The sequence below is a fragment of the Acomys russatus genome, chromosome 25 (assembly GCF_903995435.1).
Source record: "Acomys russatus chromosome 25, mAcoRus1.1, whole genome shotgun sequence".
In the NCBI taxonomy this organism is placed as follows: Eukaryota; Metazoa; Chordata; class Mammalia; order Rodentia; family Muridae; genus Acomys; species Acomys russatus.
The window spans coordinates 738,964-762,195 of NC_067161.1; the positions used below are offsets into that span (position 1 = coordinate 738,964).

At 44.1% G+C, this 23,232-nt stretch overlaps 1 protein-coding gene across 1 annotated transcript in view; it reads left to right on the plus strand.

Moving 5' to 3' along the window:
• The first annotated feature begins 10,524 nt into the window (after positions 1-10,524).
• The window catches only part of Pdxdc1 (pyridoxal dependent decarboxylase domain containing 1), a 55,376-nt gene continuing 42,668 nt past the window's right edge, over positions 10,525-23,232 (plus strand). The window contains exon 1 of the mRNA XM_051168057.1: positions 10,525-10,681. Coding sequence (XP_051024014.1) covers positions 10,661-10,681 — 21 coding nt within the window. The 5' untranslated portion in view covers positions 10,525-10,660. The remainder of the gene's footprint in view (positions 10,682-23,232) is intronic.

Consider the following 23,232-nt stretch of genomic DNA (forward strand, 5'->3'; position numbering starts at 1 on the left):
CAATGTGTCAACTCTACGTGGGGCAAGCCATTGAACCATTAAGAAGAAAGTATCCTAAATTACGATGTATCCATTATATGGATGACATCCTGTTAGCACACCATGATGACACTCTTTTACATACAGCTTTCCTTGAATTAGACCAACTGCTACGGCATAGGGGACTGTCTATAGCCCCTGAGAAGGTGCAACAAGATACTATTGTGAATTACTTAGGAGCGAGAATCCTGCCACAGCAAGTTTACCCCCAAAGAGTGCAATTACGTGTTGATGTCTTATGCACCTTGAATGATTTCCAAAAATTGTTAGGTGACATTAATTGGGTTAGACCTTATTTAAAGGTCCCAAATTATGTCCTAAGGCCCTTGTTTAAGATCTTAGTGGGGGACAGTGATTTAAATTCCCCTCGTCAATTAGACGAGGAAGCCCAAAAAGCTTTAAACATATTTAACCAAGAATTGCAGAAGGCCCATCTAAATAGGGTGAAGGAAGGAGCCTCCATTGACATGTGTATTTTGCAGACATCAGAGCAACCTACGGGAATTCTATGGCAAGGGGGGCCCTTGCTATGGATCCATCCAAAATGCTCTCCTGCCAAGACTATAGATCACTATCCCACAGCTATCGCAAGATTGGCTCTAGATGGGTTGAAACAAAGTTTGCACGCTTTCAGTATGCTTCCCGAAAAAATTATCGTCCCCTATGACAGTCACCAAATTCAGGTCTTGTGTGCAACGGTTGATGAATGGGCCATTTTGAAGGCTAGCTTTGATGGGCATTTGGACAATCATTACCCAAAACACCCTTTGATGACCTTCTACAAGGCACATCCCGTGGTTTTTCCAAAGGTGACTCGATCCCGGCCTATTGATGGAGCCATTAACATCTTTACGGACGGCTCCAAAACAGGTTGCGGAGCCTTTTTAGTTGAAGGCCAAAAGCCCATACTTATACAATTTCAGCCCACATCACCTCAACAGGTTGAGCTACGAATAGTAGTAGAAGTTTTTAAAAGGTATCCCGCATCTTTCAAGCTGATCTCTGATTCTCAGTATGTTGTTAATATAGTCAAAGCCTTGGAGATGGCAGGGACTTTGAATCATAAGAGTCCCATTTTTGACATACTCAAGGAACTACAGATGATAATCCTGGATAGGCGCGCACCCTTTTTTGTGCAGCATATTAGAGCCCACACAGGTCTCCCTGGACCACTGTCCACTGGTAATGATATAGTTGATAACTGTACCCGTATGCAATTTGCCTTTATGGCCTCTAATATAGAATTAGATAGAGACTTTCATTCCAAGTTTCATGTTAATGCAAAAACCCTACAAGCTAAATTCCAAGTAACTGGCACGGATGCTCAAGAAATAGTGCTTCACTGCCCACAATGTGTTGTTCATCACCACCCTCCAATTTATGGAGTAAATCCTCGTGGTCTACGACCTCTACAAGTCTGGCAAATGGACGTCACTCACATTTCAGAATTTGGAAAACTTAAATTTGTACATGTGTCAGTAGACACCTGTTCAGGTATAATTTTTGCTTCTCCCTTAGCAGGGGAAAAGGCTTCTCATGTAATGACCCATTGCCTTGAAGCTTGGGCAGCATGGGGAAAACCACAACAACTAAAGACAGACAATGGCCTGCTTACACAGCAGCGTCTTTTGTTTCCTTTTGTACACAAATGGAAGTCCTCCTCAAGCATGGACTGCCATATAACCCTCAAGGACAAGGAATCATTGAACGTATTCACAGAACCCTAAAAGAATGTTTATTAAAACAAAAAGTGGGAATTGGGTATGGTCGCACCCCGAAAGAAAGAATAGCCTTAGCTCTTTTTACTTTAAATTTTTTAAATCTGGATATAGATGGGCGGTCTGCCGCTGATCGTCACTCTTCTCATGTGCCCTGTGAAAAGGGTCTAGTGAGATGGAAAAATACTTTGACTGGTGAATGGCATGGTCCCGATCCGGTCTTGGCATGGGCGAGAGGATCTGTTTGTGTTTTTCCCAAAACAGCAACTGACCCGGTGGGGGTTCCAGAGCGCCTCGTTCGTGTCATCATGATGGTCCTCTGAGGGATCCTGTTAATGAGCCTCCTTCACATACTGATCCGTGCTCAAGAAGTTCACTGGGGGATACTGTCGGTGTTCCCTCCACCGATGCCGGTTCGCCATAATGCCTCTCTAGCCATCTTCTAGGTAACTGGTAAGTCTACTTCGATGGACTGCTGAGGGAACTTCGATTGTCAATTACTACAATCAATTCTACCCGTGTTGACGTGGCTTTCACAGATGGACTCTCCACTTGGCTGGCGACCACTGTTAATCACCTGAAGAAGTGGGCGGGCATCGGGGCTATAAGCATTGTAGTTTTGGGAGTGAGTGGTGTATGCCTGTGGTGTATCTGTCATTTAAGATCATCTCAACGTCGCACTCAGGTCCTGATGGCTCAGGCATTTGCAGCAGTTGAGGCAGGACAGTCGCCTCAGATCCGGCTGTCTGTTATGAAGAATTGACACAATGGTTTCCGTCGCGCTCAGGGTGCGAGGCTAAGCACTGCACAGGAGGTACATTGTATGCAGTTAATGGCCTTCTGGGGAGCAAGTCTGATTGCATGTGGGTTGGTATTCCAGACCTCACCTCCGGGAAAAAGGTACCGGGCCAGGTCTGGCACTCAGCAAGCGAAGGGTTTGCTTGAGGGCAGTGTGAACAAATGCCCATACATACCGGAGATCAGACCTCTACTCTCACCTGTTGCGTTAAAATCCTGAAGTGTCATTGTTAAAACAAAAAAGGGGGAACTGTGGAGAGCCCCTGAGGGCCGCACCCTAGGATGGCGCCTGGCAAGTCGCCAGAGCTGCCTCCGTGGATAACAAACAAATCCTTATTTGGACATAGCCCACTGCCTGCAGTAGCTTCCGCTTTTTGAGCCTATGAGGATGCAAGACGTGGCGTGAGCTGATTGGATGCCAGTATGATATACAAGTGTGTGTCGGGTGCGGTTCGGGGGAGTTGCTTAGAATAAACGGCTTGGAGAAGAACTTGGTGGTTGCGTCTTTCCTGCTGGTCGGGCGAGGCGCGACAGCTAATTTCAGCACTTCCTCAAGCAATGCGATATCATTTTACTATTTGCCCTCGCAGAGGCAACTCAGTGGCTTCATTTGGCCTTCCCAACCATAATAGTCCCACCCCACAGGTCAGGGACCTAGTGTAGGAATTCTGCCAACTTCTACGTATATTGATCCCACTTATGCATTCTGGGACTGGAGAAACAACTCCAGGGTGAATTCCAGGATCCACTGGACTCATGGTGGGACTTTAGCCAAACTTTATTAATCACCTGACTTCCATAAGCTCCTGCTTAAAGTGGAGGGCCACAATGTTTCTTGAGGTCTCTTGGAATCACCTTCATTTCAGAATCAATACCGTATACAGAACCTTAATTCCTGAGCAAATGGAATCCTACTCAGAAAGTCCTTTCCAGTACCTCTGTAATAGAGCAATGCCTCTTCAGATTTTACATGGAGATATTTGGTTTATTTGGAGTTAGATTTTGTGCAGAGTCTATCAGTCTAATTTCATTCTTCTGCCTATGGACATCCAGTTTCCCCAGCACCATTTGTTAAAGATGCTATCCTTCCTCCGGCATGTATTTTGGCATCTTTACCAAGTATCAGATGGCTGTAACTACCTGCACTTAAGATTGGATCTTCTATTCTGTTCCACTGATCCACATGTCTGCTTTTGTGTCAGGACCACACTATTTTTACTACTATAGATGTGCTGCTTAGTTGGTTTTTTGCTTTGTTTGTCAGCTTGATACAAGCTAGTCATATGGGAAAGGGAGCCTTAGCTGAGAACTCACCTTCATCAAACTACATGTAGACAAGTCTGGAACTTACCTCCATCAGACTACCTGTAGGCAAGTCTGGAACTCACCTCCATCAGACTACCTGTAGACAATTCTGGAACTCACCTCCATCAGCCTACCTGTAGGCAAGACTGGACTCACCTCCATCAGACTACCTGCAGACAAGTCTGGAACTCATCTCCATCAGACTACCTGCAGACAAGTCTGGAACTCATCTCCATCAGACTACCTGCAGACAAGTCTGGAACTCATCTCCATCAGACTACCTGTAGGCAAGTCTGGAACTCACCTCCATCAGACTACCTGTAGACAAGTCTGGGGGCCACTTACTTTTTTTTTTTTTTTTAGATTTATTTTTATGTGTGTGTGTGTTTTGCCTGAATGTTTCTTTGTGCAGCACATGCTTACCTGGTGCCCAGGAGGCAAAAAGAGGGTGTTGGATTCCTATGGAACTGGAATTATGGATAGTTGTGAGCTGCCATGTGGGGGCTGGAACTCGAACACAGGTCCTCTGCAGGAACAACAAGAGATCTTAAGTGCCGAGCCATCTTTCTAGCCCTGTGAGGCATTTTTTAAAAAGATTTATTTATTATTATGTATATAGTGCTCTGCCTGCATGTATACCTGCATGCCAGAAGAGGGCACCAGATCACATTGTAGATGGTTATGAGCCACCATGTGGTTGCTGAGGATTGAACTCAGGACCTCTGGAAGAACTGTCAGTGCTCTTAACCGCTGAACCATCTCTCCAGCCCCTGTGAGGCATTTTTAAAAATTAATAATTGATACAGGAGGGCCTAGCCCATTATGAGCAACACCACCCTGGGCAGGTGGTCCTGGGTGGTATTAAAAAGTAGGTTGAACAAGCCATGGGGAAGAAGCCAGTAAGCAGCATTCCTCCATAGCATCTACTTTAGTTTGAGCATCCAGGTTCCTGCCTTAGTTATAAGATAGAAGATTAAATAAATCTTTCCCCCCTCAAATTACTTTTGACCACTCTTTGTTATAGTAACAGCAGGCAAACTAGGATGATAGCTCTGTGATATAACTTAATAAAACTTCAGCACTATTTCAGGTCTTCTGTACTTCACTTTTTTTTTTTAAGATTTATTTATTATGTATACAGTGCTCTGCCTGCATTACACCAAGGGCATCAGATCACTGATGGTTGTGAGCCATCATGCGGTTGCTGGGACTTGAACTCAGGACCTCGCCAGGAGCAGTCAGTGCTCTTAACCCCTGAACCATCTCTCCAGCCCTTCACATGAGTTTTATGATGTTTTTCTTTCTATTTCTATAACTTGTATTGGGATTACACTGAATCAGTAAATTGCTTTGGGGAGGAAATGACATTCCACAATGTTAATTCTACCAATCCGTGAGCCTAAGAGATCCTTCCATCTTCTAGTGTCTTCCTCAATTTCTTTTTTCAGAAATATATAATTTTCATTGTAGAGGTCTTTCACCTCTTTGGTTAAAAAATAACACTAGGAATGTTTGAAAAAGCCATAGGAAATCATATTATCTTATAAGCTTACTTTCAAAATGTGTGTATAATCACACACATATACAATTTACACATATATTTTTGATAGAGTGAGTCCACATGGGGTGATAATGCTCCCCTCTGGAGCCATAAATTATCTAAAGAAACCCAGTGCCAGCAAAGGAAAATGTCCTTTTGTCAGCCAGGGGTATCTAGGAGACTCCTAAAACTCTGCAGGGTATCGTCATTGCCCTGGATAGCTTCCCACAACTTGAAGGTAAGACTTTATTGCTGAAAATACTGCACACTTTAGACACTGGACTTGGAGGAATCGAGGTGGCATTGCCTGGAAGCCTCCGCCCTGACAGTGTCATAAGCTCAGAATGCACATGTAGCTAGGATGCTCCCAAAACCCTCATCTTCTGTTTCATCCAGCCCACTGGGATCGTAGGCATGAGCCACTTCCTTTCATTTTTTATTAACAAGGCCTCGCCTTAAATGGAAGGCTAGCCTTGAAATCACTATCTTCCTGTTCCAGCTTAGAAGGTGCTAGGACTTCAAGGCATGAAAAAACATGCCTGATAATTCATTTATTTTACCTATGTTTTAACAATATAGTGAGGGGGATTGTTTTTATTCATTGTTTCTTTAAAAACTGTATCAGTCCCTAAGGAAGTGAGCTAAGACACAAGTACTCTCGGAGCTGCTACCCCTAGGTTCCTGACTTTAGCCATCTCTGAAATGGACCACTATGGGTTTTAAAATGTTGGGATCTGGGTTTCTTTCTTTCTTTCCTTTTCTCTTGTTGCAGTCTTTGTGGTTTTATTTAAACACAAAACATGCATACAAGCCATGTACTTATTTTCTTCACTTCATAGCCTGGCGTTGGGATTGGTGTCCCTGATGGCCAGCCGTGCTGCTCTTTCTACAATGGCTTTCCAGTTCTTGGAGGAAACACTGTGAGTGATCTCAGCACAGTAAGATTTGTTGCACATCAGCAGCACGTCCAGCTCCTTGACATTGTAGACCAGAAACTTCCAGGAGCCGCTAGGCAGCCTGTGCTTGGTCTTCTAGTTGCTCCTGTAATCAATGCTGGGCATGAGGATTTGGACCTTGAATCTGGTCCCCACCCTGTTGTCAATACCTACAGGTTTCTGCCAGTTTCACTTAATTTTGAGATTATCAGTCTGACTGGTGCCTGATGAACTTCTTGGCCCTCTTTTTGATGCTCTTGGTCTTCACCAGAGGCCAGAGGGCAACCATGATGCTGCAAAATAGATGGCTAGAATCCATATTTTATTACATTTATTTATTTATGTTGCAGAGGGACACCCTGTGCCACAGTGTGCATAGGACAACTTTTGGGAGCACTTCTTGCCTTCCACTTTGGTGAGGCAGGGTTTCTCTTGTTTTTGCTTTTATTTTTCTGCTGAGGCTTTCAGTACTCCAAACTAGCTGGCCCACAAGATACTGGTGAATTCTCTTGTCTTTCCCTCTGGATTTTTGGCATTACAGATGTTCACTGGGGCTGCTAAATGTGTTCCTTAGTTTAGAAACTACTGAGAAATTTGTCGTCATTTACACTATCTCTTTTATCAACTCCAACTTCTGGTTTTGTTACTTATTTCTATTTCTTCTAGGGGTTTATGTCTGAACACTATATTAAAGTTCCATATAGCTGAGCATGGTGGTACATGTTAGTAACGCCAGCACTTGAGAGGCTGAGGCAGGGAGAGTGCTATGAGGTTGAGGCCAGTGTGGCTTCATAGAACAATCTTGTCTCAAAAACAAACAAAAGCCCTGACAAAACAACAGCAATAATAAAGTTGTCTTCACTCAGCCCTAGAATGAATTGAGGGTACTAGTAATTCCATCTACATCTTTACTCCTCTTGTTCTTCCCTCACATCTTTTGATACCATTTTTGTTTTGTTTTTGCTTTTTCAAGACAGGGTTGTTTTTTTTTTTTTTTTTTTTCCAAGTCATGGCTGTCCTAGACTCACTTTGTAGACCAAGCTGGCCTCAAACTCACAGCGATCTGCCTGCCTCTGCCTCCCAAATGCTGGGATTAAAGGTGTGCCACCACGCCCGGCTGATAGTTACCATTTTTAGAACTTTGGGTAATATATATTTATGTGTGTGTGTTCTTGAGTGTGTATGGGAGGTCAGTCAATTCTCTCCTTTCACAATGTAGGTTCTGGAGATCACAGGTCACCAGGCTTAGCAGCAGGCCCACATTTTTACATTGCTGTACTGAATAATAAATTGTTCATGTATGCCACTGACTTATTTTATTTTATTAAAGATTTATTTATTTATTATGCTTACAGTATTCTGCCCTGATGATGCCAGAAGAGGGTACCAGATGTCTTTATAGATGGTTGTGAGCCACCATGTGGTTTCTGGGAATTGAACTCTGGACCTTTGGAAGAGCAGTCAATGCTCTTAACCTCTGAGCCATCTCTCCAGCTCCACTGGCTTATTTTAAACATTAAAGATGAAAATATTTATCTATAATATGGTATATGTGCTGCCAAAGTGAACACATGTCTATAATATGGTTGTAATTATTCAGATCACAACAAAATTATGTGATGGAATTTAAAGAAAATAAAAACTACATACCTCCCTCTTTTCTTGGTTTCCTTCTGGTTTATTGTTCAAGAAAAATATCTTTTTAACATTTTATTTATTATTTTTATGTATACGGTGTTTTGTTTCCATGTATGTGCCTAGCACATGTGTTCAATGCACAGTGGAGGCCACAAGAGGGCACTAGATTCCCTGGGACTGGAGATACAGACAGCTGACAACTGTCATGTGGGTGCTGGGAATTGAACCCAGCCAGGTGCTCTTAACTGCTGAGCCATCTCTCCAGCTCTCAAGAAAAGTCTTAATTCAGTATGATGGCTCTCATCTATAATCCCAGCACTTGGGAGGTAAGAGGATTGCTTCAGGTTCAAGGCAGGTTAGTCTACAAAATGACTAGCAGGGCAGCCAGGGCTACATAGTGAGACCCCTATCTCAGTTATACTAATGATGCAAAAAGTTCACCATATGTAAGCCGAATGTCAGTAGAAGTTGAATCTATTTCTTTTGGGGGCGGGGGGCTGGTTTGTTTTTGAAACTGGGCTTCTCTATGGCCTGGAACTCAGAGCTCTACCTGCCTTTGCCACCCAAGTGCTAAGGCATGTGCCACCATGCATTTCAAACAATGTACAAGCAACCAAATGCTTGGAAGTAACTTTACACTTCTGAGCTTTTTAGAACTCTTTATTACATTTTTATTTTATGTGCTTTTGTGTATGTGCATGTGTGCCACTGTCCATGCGGAGGCCAGAGGACAACTCTAGAGTTGGTTCTCTTTCCACCATGTGAGTCCCAGGGATCAAAGTCAAGTTGGAGCGTTGTGGTCTTTACCTCCTAAGCCATCTCTACAGCCTATGCAATTGTTGTTGTTGTGACTTACTTTAATAAAGTGTTTGAGTGTGTCAGCATGTGCATGCCAGTCACAGGACAACTTGCAGCAGTTGGTTCTTCCGATCCCTTAGATAGGTTCCAGGGATGAAAGTCAGGTCATCAGAATGGTGGCTCCTTAGTTCTGCTTTGTTTGGAGTCAGGGTCTCAGAAAGTAGTTGTGACTGGTTTGGAACTCGGTATGCATCCTAGACTGGCCTCCAACTCATGGGGGCCCAATCCTTGTGCCTTTGCCTGAAAAATAAGTTTTTAATAATAGCGATGTGTCCAGAGTTGTAATGTACCAGCACATATATTGATGGATAGTTATCTGGTGATACATACGTGATAAAAAACAAATGTAAGAAGTGGTGACTGTGAAATCTAGCTAGTGGGCACATGATCATTCACGGCAATTCTTTCGCCTTTTCTAAATGTTTGGAAAATTTCCAAATATAACACGTTTTGTTCAAGCGGGAGCATATCAATTTTCAGTCTTTAAGGGGTACCATTTCATCATTCCTTTTTTTTTTCTCTCCCCCAGTTCTTTGTAGAGTCACTGCTTTTCCCACTCTAAAGCAGCACACATAATTTCTTTGCTAGAAAAATAACTTTTTTTTTTTTTGAGACAAGGTTTCTCTATGTAGCCTTGGTTCTCTTGGACTTGTTTTGTTGACCAGTCTGGCCTCTTGATCGCACAGCGATCCACCTGCCTCTGCTTTGCTGAGTACTGGGATTACAGGTGTGCGCCACCACTCCGGGCTTTAGAAAATACTTTTATTAACACAAGCAGGCCATTTATCCACATGCAAAGTAGAGACCTCCCGCAGATAATTACTACACTGACAACGTGCTCCAAGCCTGAGAGGAGAAGGTAGGGATAGCTTTGTGGTTTTATGCATCATCAATCTTCTGGACAGGAAGTTTCACTGACCCCAAGGGTGGCAGATCCCATTTCAGCTACCCATCAGCAGTCGGTGCGTGGCAGAAAACAAATCATGCCCGATCCAAGTCGGGGGTGAAATGGAGATAGTGAGGTGTATTGCTGGGCTGCAAAGGCCTAAACCCCAACACGGATAGTAATGATCTGCATATCAAAAGGCTGCTGTGATATAAAACGGAAAGGCAACAGACCTGATATTATTATAATTACCCATCTCCTGACACGCCATCACTGTGACATGAGAGAGGATGCCAGACCAGTGGACTCAAATTCGTTTCCATCCGGACCTCTGCGGGGGAGAGCTGACAGAAATACACTCAGCTCTGACTCGCAGCCCCTCCAAACAGCAGGCACTGAAGAAGGGACCCCATCGGGGAGCAGGAGGCAGCCCTCGTCTCGCGCATGCGCAGGGGTGGGCGCTGGCCTCCGGTGTCGGAGGTGGATGGAGTATTCCATTCCTGACGGGTGTTGACAGCGGAGGACTTGGAAGCCTGGCTCTGGAGGTGCAGCCGGGCAGCTACTCTTTCACCCGGTGGCTATCACGTTGTTAATATGATGGCTCTTCCTCGGTGGTGGAGACAGGCTTCCGGCAAAGCTGAGTTTGGGCGGCTCTACAGCGCAGGCTCCACCCACCCCGACCCGGCAGCGTTAGGACCGGCCGGCGTGACGCCCGAGTACGGAAGCCCGGGAGGCCCCGCCCATCCCGACGGCTCCAGCTCCGCCTTCAGCCAGCTAGCCGCCCGGTCCCTGCCGGCCGCGCCGCGGGGCAGCTCCTCCTCCTCTCCGCCCCGCCGGCTGCGGGCGCGGGGGACGTCAGCGCTGCCAGCGTGGAAACCGCCGCGGGCCGCGGGAGGCGGAAGTAGTGTCCGGCGCCGCGGGCCCATCGCCGGACGCCTGAGCCATGGACGCGTCCCTGGGGAAGGTCGGTGCGGAGGGATCGGGTCTCCGCCTCCGGGGCGACTGTTGCCCGTGGGAAGGGGGTCCGGGGACTGAGGAATGTCGCCGGAGGAGGGCGTCCGGCCCGGGCCTGGCCACGTCACGGCGCCCGGTGGCTGAGGGAGGTCGGCCGGGCGTTGTGTGGGAGCCGGCCTAGGCTTCGCGGAGCCCGGGCTTGGGGCCGGGCCTGAGCCCGCGCTGGACCTGTAGGGTGGGTGACAGGGGCGATCGGTGTGGGCCCCAGCGGCGCACGGGAAGAAGCCCTGGTTGTCGCGGAGCCCACTGCAAAGCCACAGATGTCCACTGCTTTTCAAGTCAGTAGACAAGATTGCGAACTTCGGTGTGGGCGTACGACTCACCTGGGGACCTTGGTAAAAAATATGGATCTACAGCCTTGGGTCTGAAGCTGTGGTGAGCGGGAACTCAGTTTGTTGAGTTTAACAAGTTTCCCCACGTGATTCCGATGCTGTGGCTTGCGAATCCCGGGCTAGAGCCCCTAGCATGCAGAGACGGGTGGGTGGTCCGTAAATAGTGAGTTTATTTGGGGAGGGGGGCGGGCCCAGCTAGTCTTAAGAACGTCTCGGTTCCTCTTTCTGAGAATCACGAGATGCCTTCAGCTCAACCCCTCGTCCGAGGGAACCAGCGTTCTCACCCTGCTCACCCCCTTGGGGCAACAACATCTTGATGGGCCTGACTGACTGCTCTGGCGTGTTAAATGGATTCTAAATGTTCCCATCTAAGGGCGGGCAATTGAGAACAGGGGCTCGGGTTTCTTCACGGACCCTGCTTTTAGTGCCCAACATCCTGTCCTCTCAGTCCTTTCTTAAAATTCCACATATCCGATGCAACGTGACTCTAGTTTTCCCTACAGGTGGAATCAATTCTTCCTCCCCGAAACTACCCCCCACCTTCTCTGTCTGTCCCCCTCTCTCTTCCCCCCACCCCTGTTTTGTGGAAGTAACCTTGTAACTCACTGTCGACTAGAGTGACTTCGAACTTAAAAGTGATCCTCCTGCCTCTGCCTTCCAAAGTGCTGGTATTACAGGACCATCGTTCCTGGCTTGGAGCTCCTTTTCCAGAGAAGCAGCTGCTGTAGGTGTGTTGACTTGTCACTGGAGAGTTAAAGGCACTAATTGTAGAAATTAGCCCAGATGTCTTCTTGTGTACACAGTGGCATATCTTGCTCCTTAGCTGTTTAGCATAAATTGGGTGGAAAGCAATCAGGAAGTGTTGGAGGTTGGTCTGATGTATTTCGATGCTAATTACTGCCTGCTGTCTCTGTGACCTACCTTGCACCTTGCCTAAGAGCCTAACCTGTTTGACCAATAAAAGGCCATCACACCTGGGGACGACAAATAGGATAGGTGTGGCGAAGGTTCCTGGGCTTGGGGAGACAGAGAGAATCTTGGGAAGGAGAGACTGGAGGAGAGAAAAAGAAAGAAGGCCGCCCTGGGTTAGGTGAAGAAAAAACACATGGCCCACGTGGATGGAGGATTTGGCCCAGATGAAGAACATTAGCAAAAGTATATGGTATTATGGAAGGGCGGTAGCTTGATAGAAATTATTAGAGCCAGATGGCATGGGATTGGGACAGGGATTCCATACCTGCCCCACTATAAGAAGGAGTTTAGGGGGCTGGAGAGATGGCTCAGCGGTTAAGAGCACTGTCTGGTCTTCCAAATGACCCGGGTTCAATTCCCAGCACCCACATGGCAGCTCACAACTGTCTGTAATTCCAGTTCGAGGGATCTGACACCCTCACACCAATGCACATAAAATAAAATTAACTGAATTAAAAAAAAAAAGTAGTTTAGGGGATTAATATCTGCCCTGCTCCAGGTTAACTAAGTCTATTTCAAAATATAACAGGTGTCTGTGTCTTGATTGATTCGTAGCAGGTTAAAAAATATTGTTGTAATAATAATTATAGGCCTAATAATAAACATTATTAGGCCATACTGGTAAATTAACAGCAACAGGGAAGATCTCTCTCTCCCCCCTTGATTCTTCTGATTATTATAGCATCTACTTTTTGGTACCATGAGTTTCACTCAGGGTTGATGATTCTCAACTCTGGGCTAGATTTGTTGTTCCCCAGGGACATTTTGCAGTTTCTGGAGAGGTTCTAAACTAGAGTACCAGGGGTAGAAGGGAGGTGCTCCTGGGACCTAGTCAGAAGGACCCTAAGACACTGTAGAATATCCTCTGTTGCAGAAGCTCAGAAAACTGGCTGAGCATTTGTGTGTAACCTCAGTAGTTGATTACAGAATGATGCTGTTAATGTCCCATGTTTCCCATTTCTTAATAAGGCTTTATGTCATTCCATTAGAAACCCGAAAGAAGCAAGATGATCTTTCCTCTGAGAATATCTGAAAACTAAAAGTGGGTAGGAACCCTACTGTAAATGGTATTTTCCTGAGTATTAAAGTGATGATAAAATAAACCCTCCAAAGAAAATCTGAAGAGGCACTGAACTCGAGCATGCTTAAGACTGGAACTTAACGGGCTGGAGAGATGGCTCAGAGGTTAAGAGCACTGAGTGTTCTTCCAAAGGTCCTGAGTTCAATTCCCAGCAACCACGTGGTGGCTCACAACCATTTATAGTGAGATCTGGTGCCCTCTTCTAGCATGCAGGAACACATGCTGTATAAATAATAAATAAATCTTAAAAAAAAAAAAAAAGAATGGAACTTAAACTGCATTGAATTTTGAGGAGTTCATAATATGTGGGCTGAAAGTCAGTGCCTTAGGCCAGTATGAAAATTATAAATTTTAAGTTATAAAAGCTAGGGCTCAGTCGAGTGGTGGCAGTGCGCACCTCTAATCCCAGCACTCTGGAGGCAGAGTTCTGAGCTTGATGCCAGTTTGGTCTACAGAGTGAGTTCCAGGATAACCAGGACTACACAGAAACCCTGTCTCAAAAAACAAACCAACCTGGGGCTCATATTTTTATATCCCATGAAGTAATAGAGAACTTTTAAGTATAGTGAATAATTTCAGCTAATGCTAAATTGACAGAAAATGTTTTCATGTCATATGAATTTAGATGACTTTGTATTCTGAGAAATAGTTTGCATTGAAGTGAAACATTGAATTATGCTCATCAGACTAGATTCTACATTTCTAATATAAAATTGAGAGCTATTAGAGTAGTTCCTGAATGATCCCGCTTCATCTGATCCACACATACTTTATAGAACCACAGCAACCACAGTGTTATTTGCTGTTCATCCTCTGAAACTTCAATATCTCTGCTTCTAGGACAGCGGTGCTCAACCTGTAGGTTGAGACCCTACAGGAGTCACATATCCTGTGTATCAGATACTTACAAAATTATAATTATGGAGTGGTAATGAAGTAATTTTATTGTTGGGGTCACAGTGTGAGGAACTGTATTAAAGAGTTGTGGCATTAGGATGGGTGAAAGCCGTTGGCCTCGGGTGTAGCATGTGATCATAACCCGGTAGACTCACTCCGTACATGCCTTGCGCAAACCCTAACTCTGCCCTGCTTGAGGTGATATGCACACTTGCAAATATGACATGACAGTCACTTTCTTTGCCTTGGTTTGGCTTTCTTTCACTGTGGTATCTGAGATGAGTGATGATTCCACACCAGCTAGGCTAATTGAAAGGACAAGGAATTCAAACTAGGAGAATAGACTGGGAAGAAGTGAGTTTAGTGGCCAAGAGCACTTGTTGCTCTTCCAGAAGACCCAGGTTCAATTCTCAGCACCCACATGGAGCTGTCCCTCCAGGTCCATGGCCCTCTTTGGCCTCCTCAGGCACCAGACATGCTTGTAGTGCACAAACCTTGAAGCAGAGTACCCATAACGTATAAAATAACCCTGAAGCAATTTAAGTGGGTCGATGTCCTCTTGCGGCTTCTGTTTAGCGTGTAAGAAGCGGGCTTCTGGAGCTGGAGAGGTGACGCAGTGCTTAGGAGTGTAGCTTCAGAGGAGTGGCTCCAGCTCAGGGCATCTGCCGTCTCCCAGCTTCAGAGAGTGCGTGCACAAGCATGGCGCGCGCGCGCACACACACACACACACACACACACAGGTACACACAAACAAGGTCCTGGATAATAAATAGTTTTAATATTAATGTTCAAGTTAGTACTTGCACAGGAAGTAGTTATTATGTCCACAAGGGACCATATTCAGTTATTCACCACGTGCACTGTTCAGTAATATCTTGCTGCTTTAAACCTTTTCATGTTGAATGAAAAATATCATTCTTCCTGGATATTCTATTTAGACAAGGTGTGCTGCAATTTGTTTTGTGTTTGCTTTAACTCCACCCTTGAGCAAATCAGGAAGGAGTTTCTCAAGCTTCTCAGTTGCTGATATTTGTGTCAACTGATTGATCTGTGTGGGAGGTTCATTGCGATGAAACATGTTTAACAGAATCCTTGGCTTTCATCCACTAGACTCTAGCAGTACACTCCCAGCTGTGACAATTAAAAAAATGGCTCCAGATGGGGTGGGAGGAATTGCCTCTGGTTGGGAATCATTAACTGACAAACCCAGAGCTGCTGTTCAGTTAGGGAGCCGCTGGTTACACTTACCAACTTAAATCTAGATGTACTGAAAGTAAGCAGAATTGACAGCTCCTTTCCTTAGTATACTAAGCACATTTTCAGTGCTCAGCAGGTGCATATGGCTTGTGACTGCCACACAGGGCAGCTCAGGGCTGGACTGTTATAATCACTAGTTCAGTACCTTTTAGAGCTCCTTTAAAAAAGCACAATAAAAGGTGCTGGAGAGAAGGCTTCGTGCTTAAGAGTGTTCCGTGCCCTCGTAGAAGACCTGGGTTTGGCTTCCAGCACTTATGTAATGTGGCTCACAACTGTCTGTAACTCCAGTTCCAGGGCATCTGACTTCACACCTTCTGGCTTCTGAAGGTGCCTATATGCTTGTAGTACTCTTAAATTTATGAAGCCATACACATATGGCATGCCAATGTTAATTCTTTATGATTCTGATGCAGCTTGAGAAATAGTAATGTTGACAAATGCAATAAACTCCTTCATTATTGTTATTGCTATTGGGGATTGAAGCTCACAGAGCTTTCCTAGTAGGTAAGTGCTCTACTGCTGGACTGTGTCTTCAATATGCCTCATACCCTTTATCTTTCTGATTTGATTGCCTACAGACAGGTACTGGCAAGTCTTTCTTTCTTTCCTTTTCTTTCTTTTTCTTTTTCTTTTCTTTTCTTTTTTTTTTTTTTTTTTTTTTTTTTTTTTTTGAGATAGAGTTTCTCTGTGTAATAGCCCTGACTGTCCTGGACTTGCTTTGTAGACCAGGCTGGCCTCGAACCCACAGAGATCCATCTGTCTCTGCCTCCCAAGCAATGGGATTAAAGACGTGCGCCACCACTGCCCGGCACACTTTCTTTATTTAAAGATTTATTTATTACATAATAGTGTTCTGCCTGCATGTGTACCTGCACACCAGAAGAGAGCAGTGGCTCTCATTCTAGATGGTTGTGAGCCACCATGTGGTTGCTGGGAATTAAACTCAGGAAGTCTGGAAGAGCAGCCAGTGCTCTTAACCTCTGAGCCATCTCTCCAGCCCCCTTGACAACACTTTCAAGAAGCTTATCTTAGAGAGGTATTATATCTAGTTAGGACAACATGCTGCTCTTTAAGGTTGGTTTTGTTGTTATTATTTCTTTCTTGTGGAGTTAGGGATTGAACCCAATTTCTTGGTGCATGCTGGATAAATAATCTCACTGAGTTATATCTACAGCCTAGGAATTGTATTTTTGTTCAAGAGTAAGTGTGGGATTCCAGAGAAACAAGAACTTAAGAAATAAAGCTTGCCTATTATATGTTATCTTATCTCTGTATATGTATTTGGAAGGTAGTATTCATTAATGTCTACGTGATGGGTTTTAGAATCTGGTTTCTGAGAGGAGGAGAGTTTTTAAATTTAGACTTGGATTTCTCAGTTTCTGTGTATCTCTGATGGTTGCTGTTATTTACTCTTCTGTTGCTGTGGTAAAACACCATGGGTTATTTGGGGCTCACAGTTCCAGAAGGTTAGGAAACATAATGGCAGGGAGCAGCTAGAGCTGGAAGCTGAGTCCACATCTTAGGCCACACACAGCAAACAGTCAGATGGGGATGGCAGGAGACCTTAAAACCTCAGATCTTGCCAAACTCCACCCCACCGCGATCATGATTCCTTAGCAAGGCCATACTTCCTCATAGGCTCCCCAGTAGGGCTGTCAACTGTGGACTAAATATTCAAATGTCCTGATTATGGGGGACATGTCACTCAAACCATCACAGCGCCTTTCTTGTCCCTCCATGCAGTGTTGTCTGTGACTGATGTTTGCTATCTCATGTTATTAATATTGTTGTTTCTTTATCTTTATACATTACTATCACTCTGTTGCATGTTTTTGCTCTTTTATATTTCTCTCTGCCTGCTCATGAATTTGCAAGGGTTTGTTTTTTGGGTTTTTTGTTTGTTTGTTTTTTGAGACAGGGTTTCTCTGTGTAGCCTTGGCTGTCCTAGACTCGCAGTGTAGACCAGGCTGGCCTTGAACTCACAGTAATCCGCCTCTGCCTCCCAAGTGCTAGGATTAAAGGCCTGGCTAAATTTGCAAGGTGCAATACTAGTAGTTACACCCTGTCAACAACTATATATCCCTTTGAACTTGGAGATTATGATGTTTTATGAATGAGTAGTTATAGTATGTCTTCTTGACCTCACAGACTCACAGAAAGATTTTTGTTTGGTTTTGTTATTTTGAGTTTCTGGTGGGAGTTGTGCAGTGACATGCCTTTGGAGCTTAGAGGGAGGTGATCCTCTTCCCACCCTGGATTCTGCGGCTTAAACTTGGGTCATCACACATGGCAGCAGGCACCTTTACCCATTCAGCCGTCTCAGACAAGGTTTCATAAAAGTTCAGTAGAGACTGGTCTTGTATTCCTCCTGATCCTCCTGCATCAGCCTTCTAAGTCCCTGGATCATAGATGTACACCAGCACAGGTCCTGGTTTTTATTTATTTTTTAAAAAGTAAGCATACACAGAGGGTGAAGAGATAGTTCAGGAGTTAAGAACACTTGTTGCTCTTGCAGAGGACCTAGATTGCATTTCCAGGGGTTTTAACGTCTTCTGACCTCTGTAGATGCCTGCACTCACAAGGTGCACATTATGACAGACATCCGTCCGTCTAGCCTGCCTGCCTGCCGCCTTTCTTTTCCTTTGTTTTTTTAAGATAGGGTTTCTTTCTGTAGCCTTGGCTATCCTGGAACCTGGAACCTGGCTCCATAGACCAAGCTAGCTTCAAACTCATAGAGATCTGCTTGCCTCTGCCCTCTTGAGTGCTGAGGCTAAAGGCATGTGCCATCACCACCCAGGTCATTGTGACATTTTCATAAATATTGGTCATTATTCTTTGTTCTGACTTTTCCCCTTCCCCATTTGTCCTACGCTGTGTCCTTTACCCCTCACTTACTGGGCCGCTATGTTCCTCCAAATAACCCCTCCGTCTTTATCTTGCATGTAGATCAAAGACATTTAGTCAGATTATCTTACTCAAATTTCTTTGTTTTTAAATTATTTGTGTAATATGCATAGGTGAAGACTCAAGCAACAGTATGCATATGGATTTGAGGACAACTCTGTGGAGGTGATTTTCTCCATCCACCTTTACATGGATTCTGAGGAAGAAACTCAGGCCACATCATCAAGTGGCAAACACTTACCTACTGAACCATTTCAGAGGCCGGTTTCTAGGATTTAAATAAAGAAAGATCAAGGCAGAAAAGTAAATATTTTGTAGATTTTGTGAGAACATGGTGCCACCTTCACGGCAGGTGTGCTGCCTCCTAGCTCATAAACCACCACTGCCACCATGTAAATTTCCCTGGCCTTTGCTAGAAGGAATAGGTTAAGATCTGAAGTAAACATTTAGTTATGGATAGGGTGACTACATCCTGGTTTGCCTAAGACCATCCCAGACTACACCTTTTGTCCTGGTTTAATTATTAATACTCTTAAAGTGCCCCTGTTTGGGCCACTTGCCACAGGCTTGGTGGCAAATGCCTTTATCTGATGAACCATCTCACTGGCTCTATTTTCTTTGTTCTTAACTAAAGAGACTTGTTCCAATCCTGTAAGAAAGACTTGTCATCTAGTTGTAACATTGTAGAATGGAAATTTTCACTGAAGGGAGATTCATTGGTTTTTTTAAAAAATATTTTATTTACTTTTTAATTTATGTGCATTGGTGTAAGGGTGTCAGATCTTAGAGTTTCAGACAGTTGTGAGCTGCCATGTGGGTGTTGGGAATTGAACCCGGGTCCTTTGGAAGAGCAAGCAGTACTCTTAACCACTGAGCCATCTCTCCAGCCCCGATTTTTTTTTTTTTTTTTTTTTTGAGTGAAAACATATTTTAAAAAGATGATCATGAGCCGGGCGTGATGGTGCATGCCTTTAATCCCAGCACTTGGGAGGCAGAGGAGGCGGATCTCTGTGAATTCGAGGCTAGCCTGGACTACAATGTGAATTCAGGACAGCCAAGATAACACAGAGAAACCCTGTCTCAAAAAAACCAAGAAAACAAAAACAACAACAAAAAAGATGATCATTAGCCAGGCATGGCACAGACCTTTAGTCCCAGCACTTGAGAGGCAGAGGCAGGAGGATCTCTGTGAGTTTGAGGCCAGTTTGGACTAAATAGTAAGTTCCCGGATAGATAGGATTATGTAGAGAGACCCCTCCACAAATTTTTTTTTAAAGTAAACTTTAGTTATGTGGTTTTGGACTATGGCTTACATAGGGTTTAGGCCAACCTGGGATCTATAGAGTGAGTGACCCAATCTCCAAAACAAGAGGGAGGCTGTCATTAGAGGTGATGTGAAAATGGTTTATCTAAAAAGTTTCATAGAAACCTTGAATTGTGGAACTAGAAAGATGAGGTGGGTTATTGCTCTCACAGACCAGAGTTTGTTTGATAGAATCCTACCAGGTAGCTCACAACTGCCTCTAACTCCAGCTCTAGAGGATCTGACAAAAGAGAGACCCGTGTGCCGTGATCCTCTGGCCTCTATGGGTGCCCATCCTCACATGCACATAAATGTACATTTTTTAAAAGAGAAATCTTGACCTGTGATTGAAATGCAAAGGTATTCACACGAGTAAGTGTCTGGAGCATGAAGATGTGAGTGATCAAGCAAAATGGTTATATTTTCATTGAGCTACAAGAGATGAGAGTGATAAGGCACAGAACTGGGGGGCTCAGGGTTAGGAGAAGTTCACTTGACCGGTATCTTTTCCACTTCCTACTTATAGTCAGACCATGGAGACTCTCTTAATCTAATCCATTTCATAGTTACATTAGAGTTGTGAATTTTACTTAAAACATCTTCTTGAAAATATTTTAAAATTGTATTTAAACATCAGAAACAAATTACCTGGCATGGCTTAGTCCCAGCACTCAGAAGTAGAGGCAAACTAGATTTCTGAGTTCGAGGCCAGCCTTAACAGGGTTTTTAGCATGTCTTGTGTTTTGTTTTGTTTGTTTGTTTTTCAGAACAGAGTTTCTCTGTGTAATAATAGCCTTGGCTATCCTGGAACTCTCTTTGTAGACCAGGCTGGCCTCGAACTTATCTCTGCCTCCGAGTGCTGGGATTAAAGGCGTGTACCACCATGCCTTTTATCAGCCCTCTGATCTTCAGCAAATCACATCCCCAGGACTTAATTTCTCCTAACCTCTAACATGTTAAGCTAGAATCAGGTATTTTCACGGTATGCTTTCTTTTTTTTACTGGCAGTCTTACGAATGAGGCTTCGGCTTGTGTAAGCCAAGCTGGTGGGGGTTAGAGCGCTGAAAGCCCAGCTGTGCCTGGTTCTGCCTGCAGCGCCTGGAGGCTGGTTGGTGGTTGGCTTTATATGTGTGTCTGTGTTGGTATGTGTGAGATAGAAATGCGTGTTCATGCATGCGTGTGTTGTGTGTGAGCACAGGTATGTACATGTGAGATCAGAGAACAACTTGGCTGTTGGTCTTCACTTTCCACTCCGTTAGTTGTTTGTTGCTCCATACGCTAAGCTAGCTGGCCTACGGACTTCTGGGTATTCTTTTTATTCTACCTCCCAAGATCTTGCTGAGGAACAGGGCTATATGTCTGGCTTTTTGTGGGTTCTGGGAATTCACACGTGGGTCCCAAGTGTTTATCTACTGAGCCATCTCTTCAGACTGGTTAGTTGTTTGTTTAAGACAGTGTCTCACTTTATAACTCAAGCTGTCCTCAAACTCGAGGAGAGCTTCCTGGCTCAGCTTCCCATTTGTTGTAAGGCTTACAAGAACTCTGAGCTAGATTCCCACGGTTTATCTAAACTTTAACATTTTATATTTCTGATACTGGTAAACAACTTGGTAGATTGAGGAGGTAATGTAGCTACTAAATGTGGTAGGAGCCCTACAGACTTGCTGTAGAAGGTGTGAGTAGGTTACAGTAATCAGTATAGAGAGAAATGTAGGGCCTTCTAGGACGACATTGATAGAAGAGTTTCTGTCATTACAAAACAACGCATACTGTGTAGCAGTAGAGACAGCAAGACTTTTTTCCTTAAAAATTACTATGGAGATTGAGAAAGAGAAATGTGTGTGTGGGGTGTTATTCATTATTTATTCCCTTCCACACCCCCACCGTGTGTGTATGTGTGTGTGTGTGTGTACGCGTGTGTATGTGCGTCACACATCAGAAGACAAGATAATTCTTTTCTGTCATCATGTGAGCTAGAGATCACATTTAGGTCACCAGCCCTGGTAGGAAGTACCTTTAACTGCTGAGCCATCTCATAGGCCCTTGTGTGTGCTTTAATTCGATATGAATTAATAATTTGGGGCTGGAGAGAGGACCAAGTTCAGTTTCCAGCACCGGAATAAACTATCTTTAATTCCAGCTCTGGAGGATCTAATTCCCTATGCTGGACTCTGGGCACCCATATACACATGTATGTGTACCCTTACACACATAAATAAGCAATACAATAAATCTTGGGTTTAGCAGGTTAAATTTACAAACTTATTTGAATGTGTGTGTGTAACAATAATAAGTAAAGAAAAAGAGGCCTTGAATTTAAGGGAGGAGTGGGAGGGGCACATTGGGGAATTGGAGAAGTGGTGAAATGATGTAGTTGTATTTTAATTTACAATTTTTAATTGCCATAAATAAGGCATAATTAAAATGAATGTAAACTTTTTAGGAATTAAAAATACTTTTATTTCATTTCTTTTTGGAGGGAGATAAATGTACACATACGGCACTAGAATTTGAAAGGAACAGAAGGGAACAAACAAATTCTGCTATGTGTGACAACCCCACCTCCACTCCCCACCCCCCACCCCGGGGTTACTCATCTAAAGGCCACCACTTAGACCAGCTTTTTCCAGACAGAACCATCTTCAGGCTTATGGGCAGATTAGTTTCCTGTGGCTGCTGGAGGAAATCAAACTCAGGAATGTAATATAGACAGTGAAGCTGGGCATGATGGTGTGTTCCTGTCTCCCAGTTACTTTGAGGGTCTGAGGCAAGATTGAAAGTTGTGATGTCAGTCTGGGTAATGTAGAAGGAATTCTCTCCCAAAAATCCAGGGGGTGGGAGAAGAAGGGAGGGAGGAAGAAAAAGGGACTGATTTTGAGTTTGAGGGGCCAGAAGTTTGAAATTCCTGTCTGTGGTCTACATAAGATTACAAGAGGGGACTCTAATTCTAGTTTATAATGGGTGTCGGCATTCTTCAGCTTGTGACCATGTCATTTTTAGTTAACCTTAAAAAATTAAGATATATTTCATTACATTTTGTATTCATCTGGACAATAAAAATTGTCTAACCATCTCAGGATCTTTAACTCAGTCACATTTACAAAGACTTTGCCAGCTGGATAGTGGTGTTGCAAGCCTTTAATCCTAGCACTTGAGAGGGAGAGACAGGTAGATCTTTGAGTTCGAGGCTAGCCGGGTCTACAGAGTGAGTTCCAGGACAGCCGGACTACACAGAGAAACCCTGTTTCAAAAAACAAAACAAAACAAAAAGACTTTGCCATATAATATAACATTGATAGGCCCCACGATGTTATAGGAAGAGAATAGGAAATATTATTTTTAGTCTACTGCAATGATAAAAATGAGTAGTAAACTACTGTTTTTGTTTTTAAGATAAAAAAAAACTGGAATAACCTCAGGGCCTGTTAACTTGGGACTAGTTAAATAAATTACGTATGACATATCTATCAAACGCAATAAGGTATAACCATTAGAAGAATGAAGCAGGCATGTTGACTGGGGCCATACTTACTGTAAAGTTGACCACAGTAAGCTGCGGAGGTGTCAGATGAAAGTGGGCTCCACTAACGGTTAGGACTGGGGGACTATAGTGGGACTGTTGGATCCACCAGCAATATAAATAATGACGTAGATGCTTTTTTATTATTTTAGAACTTAGGCCTTTTCGTGGCTAATCTCCCAACTAACCTGACTAATCCTGGCACTGTGTCACACCATGTGGTCAGCTCTACCTC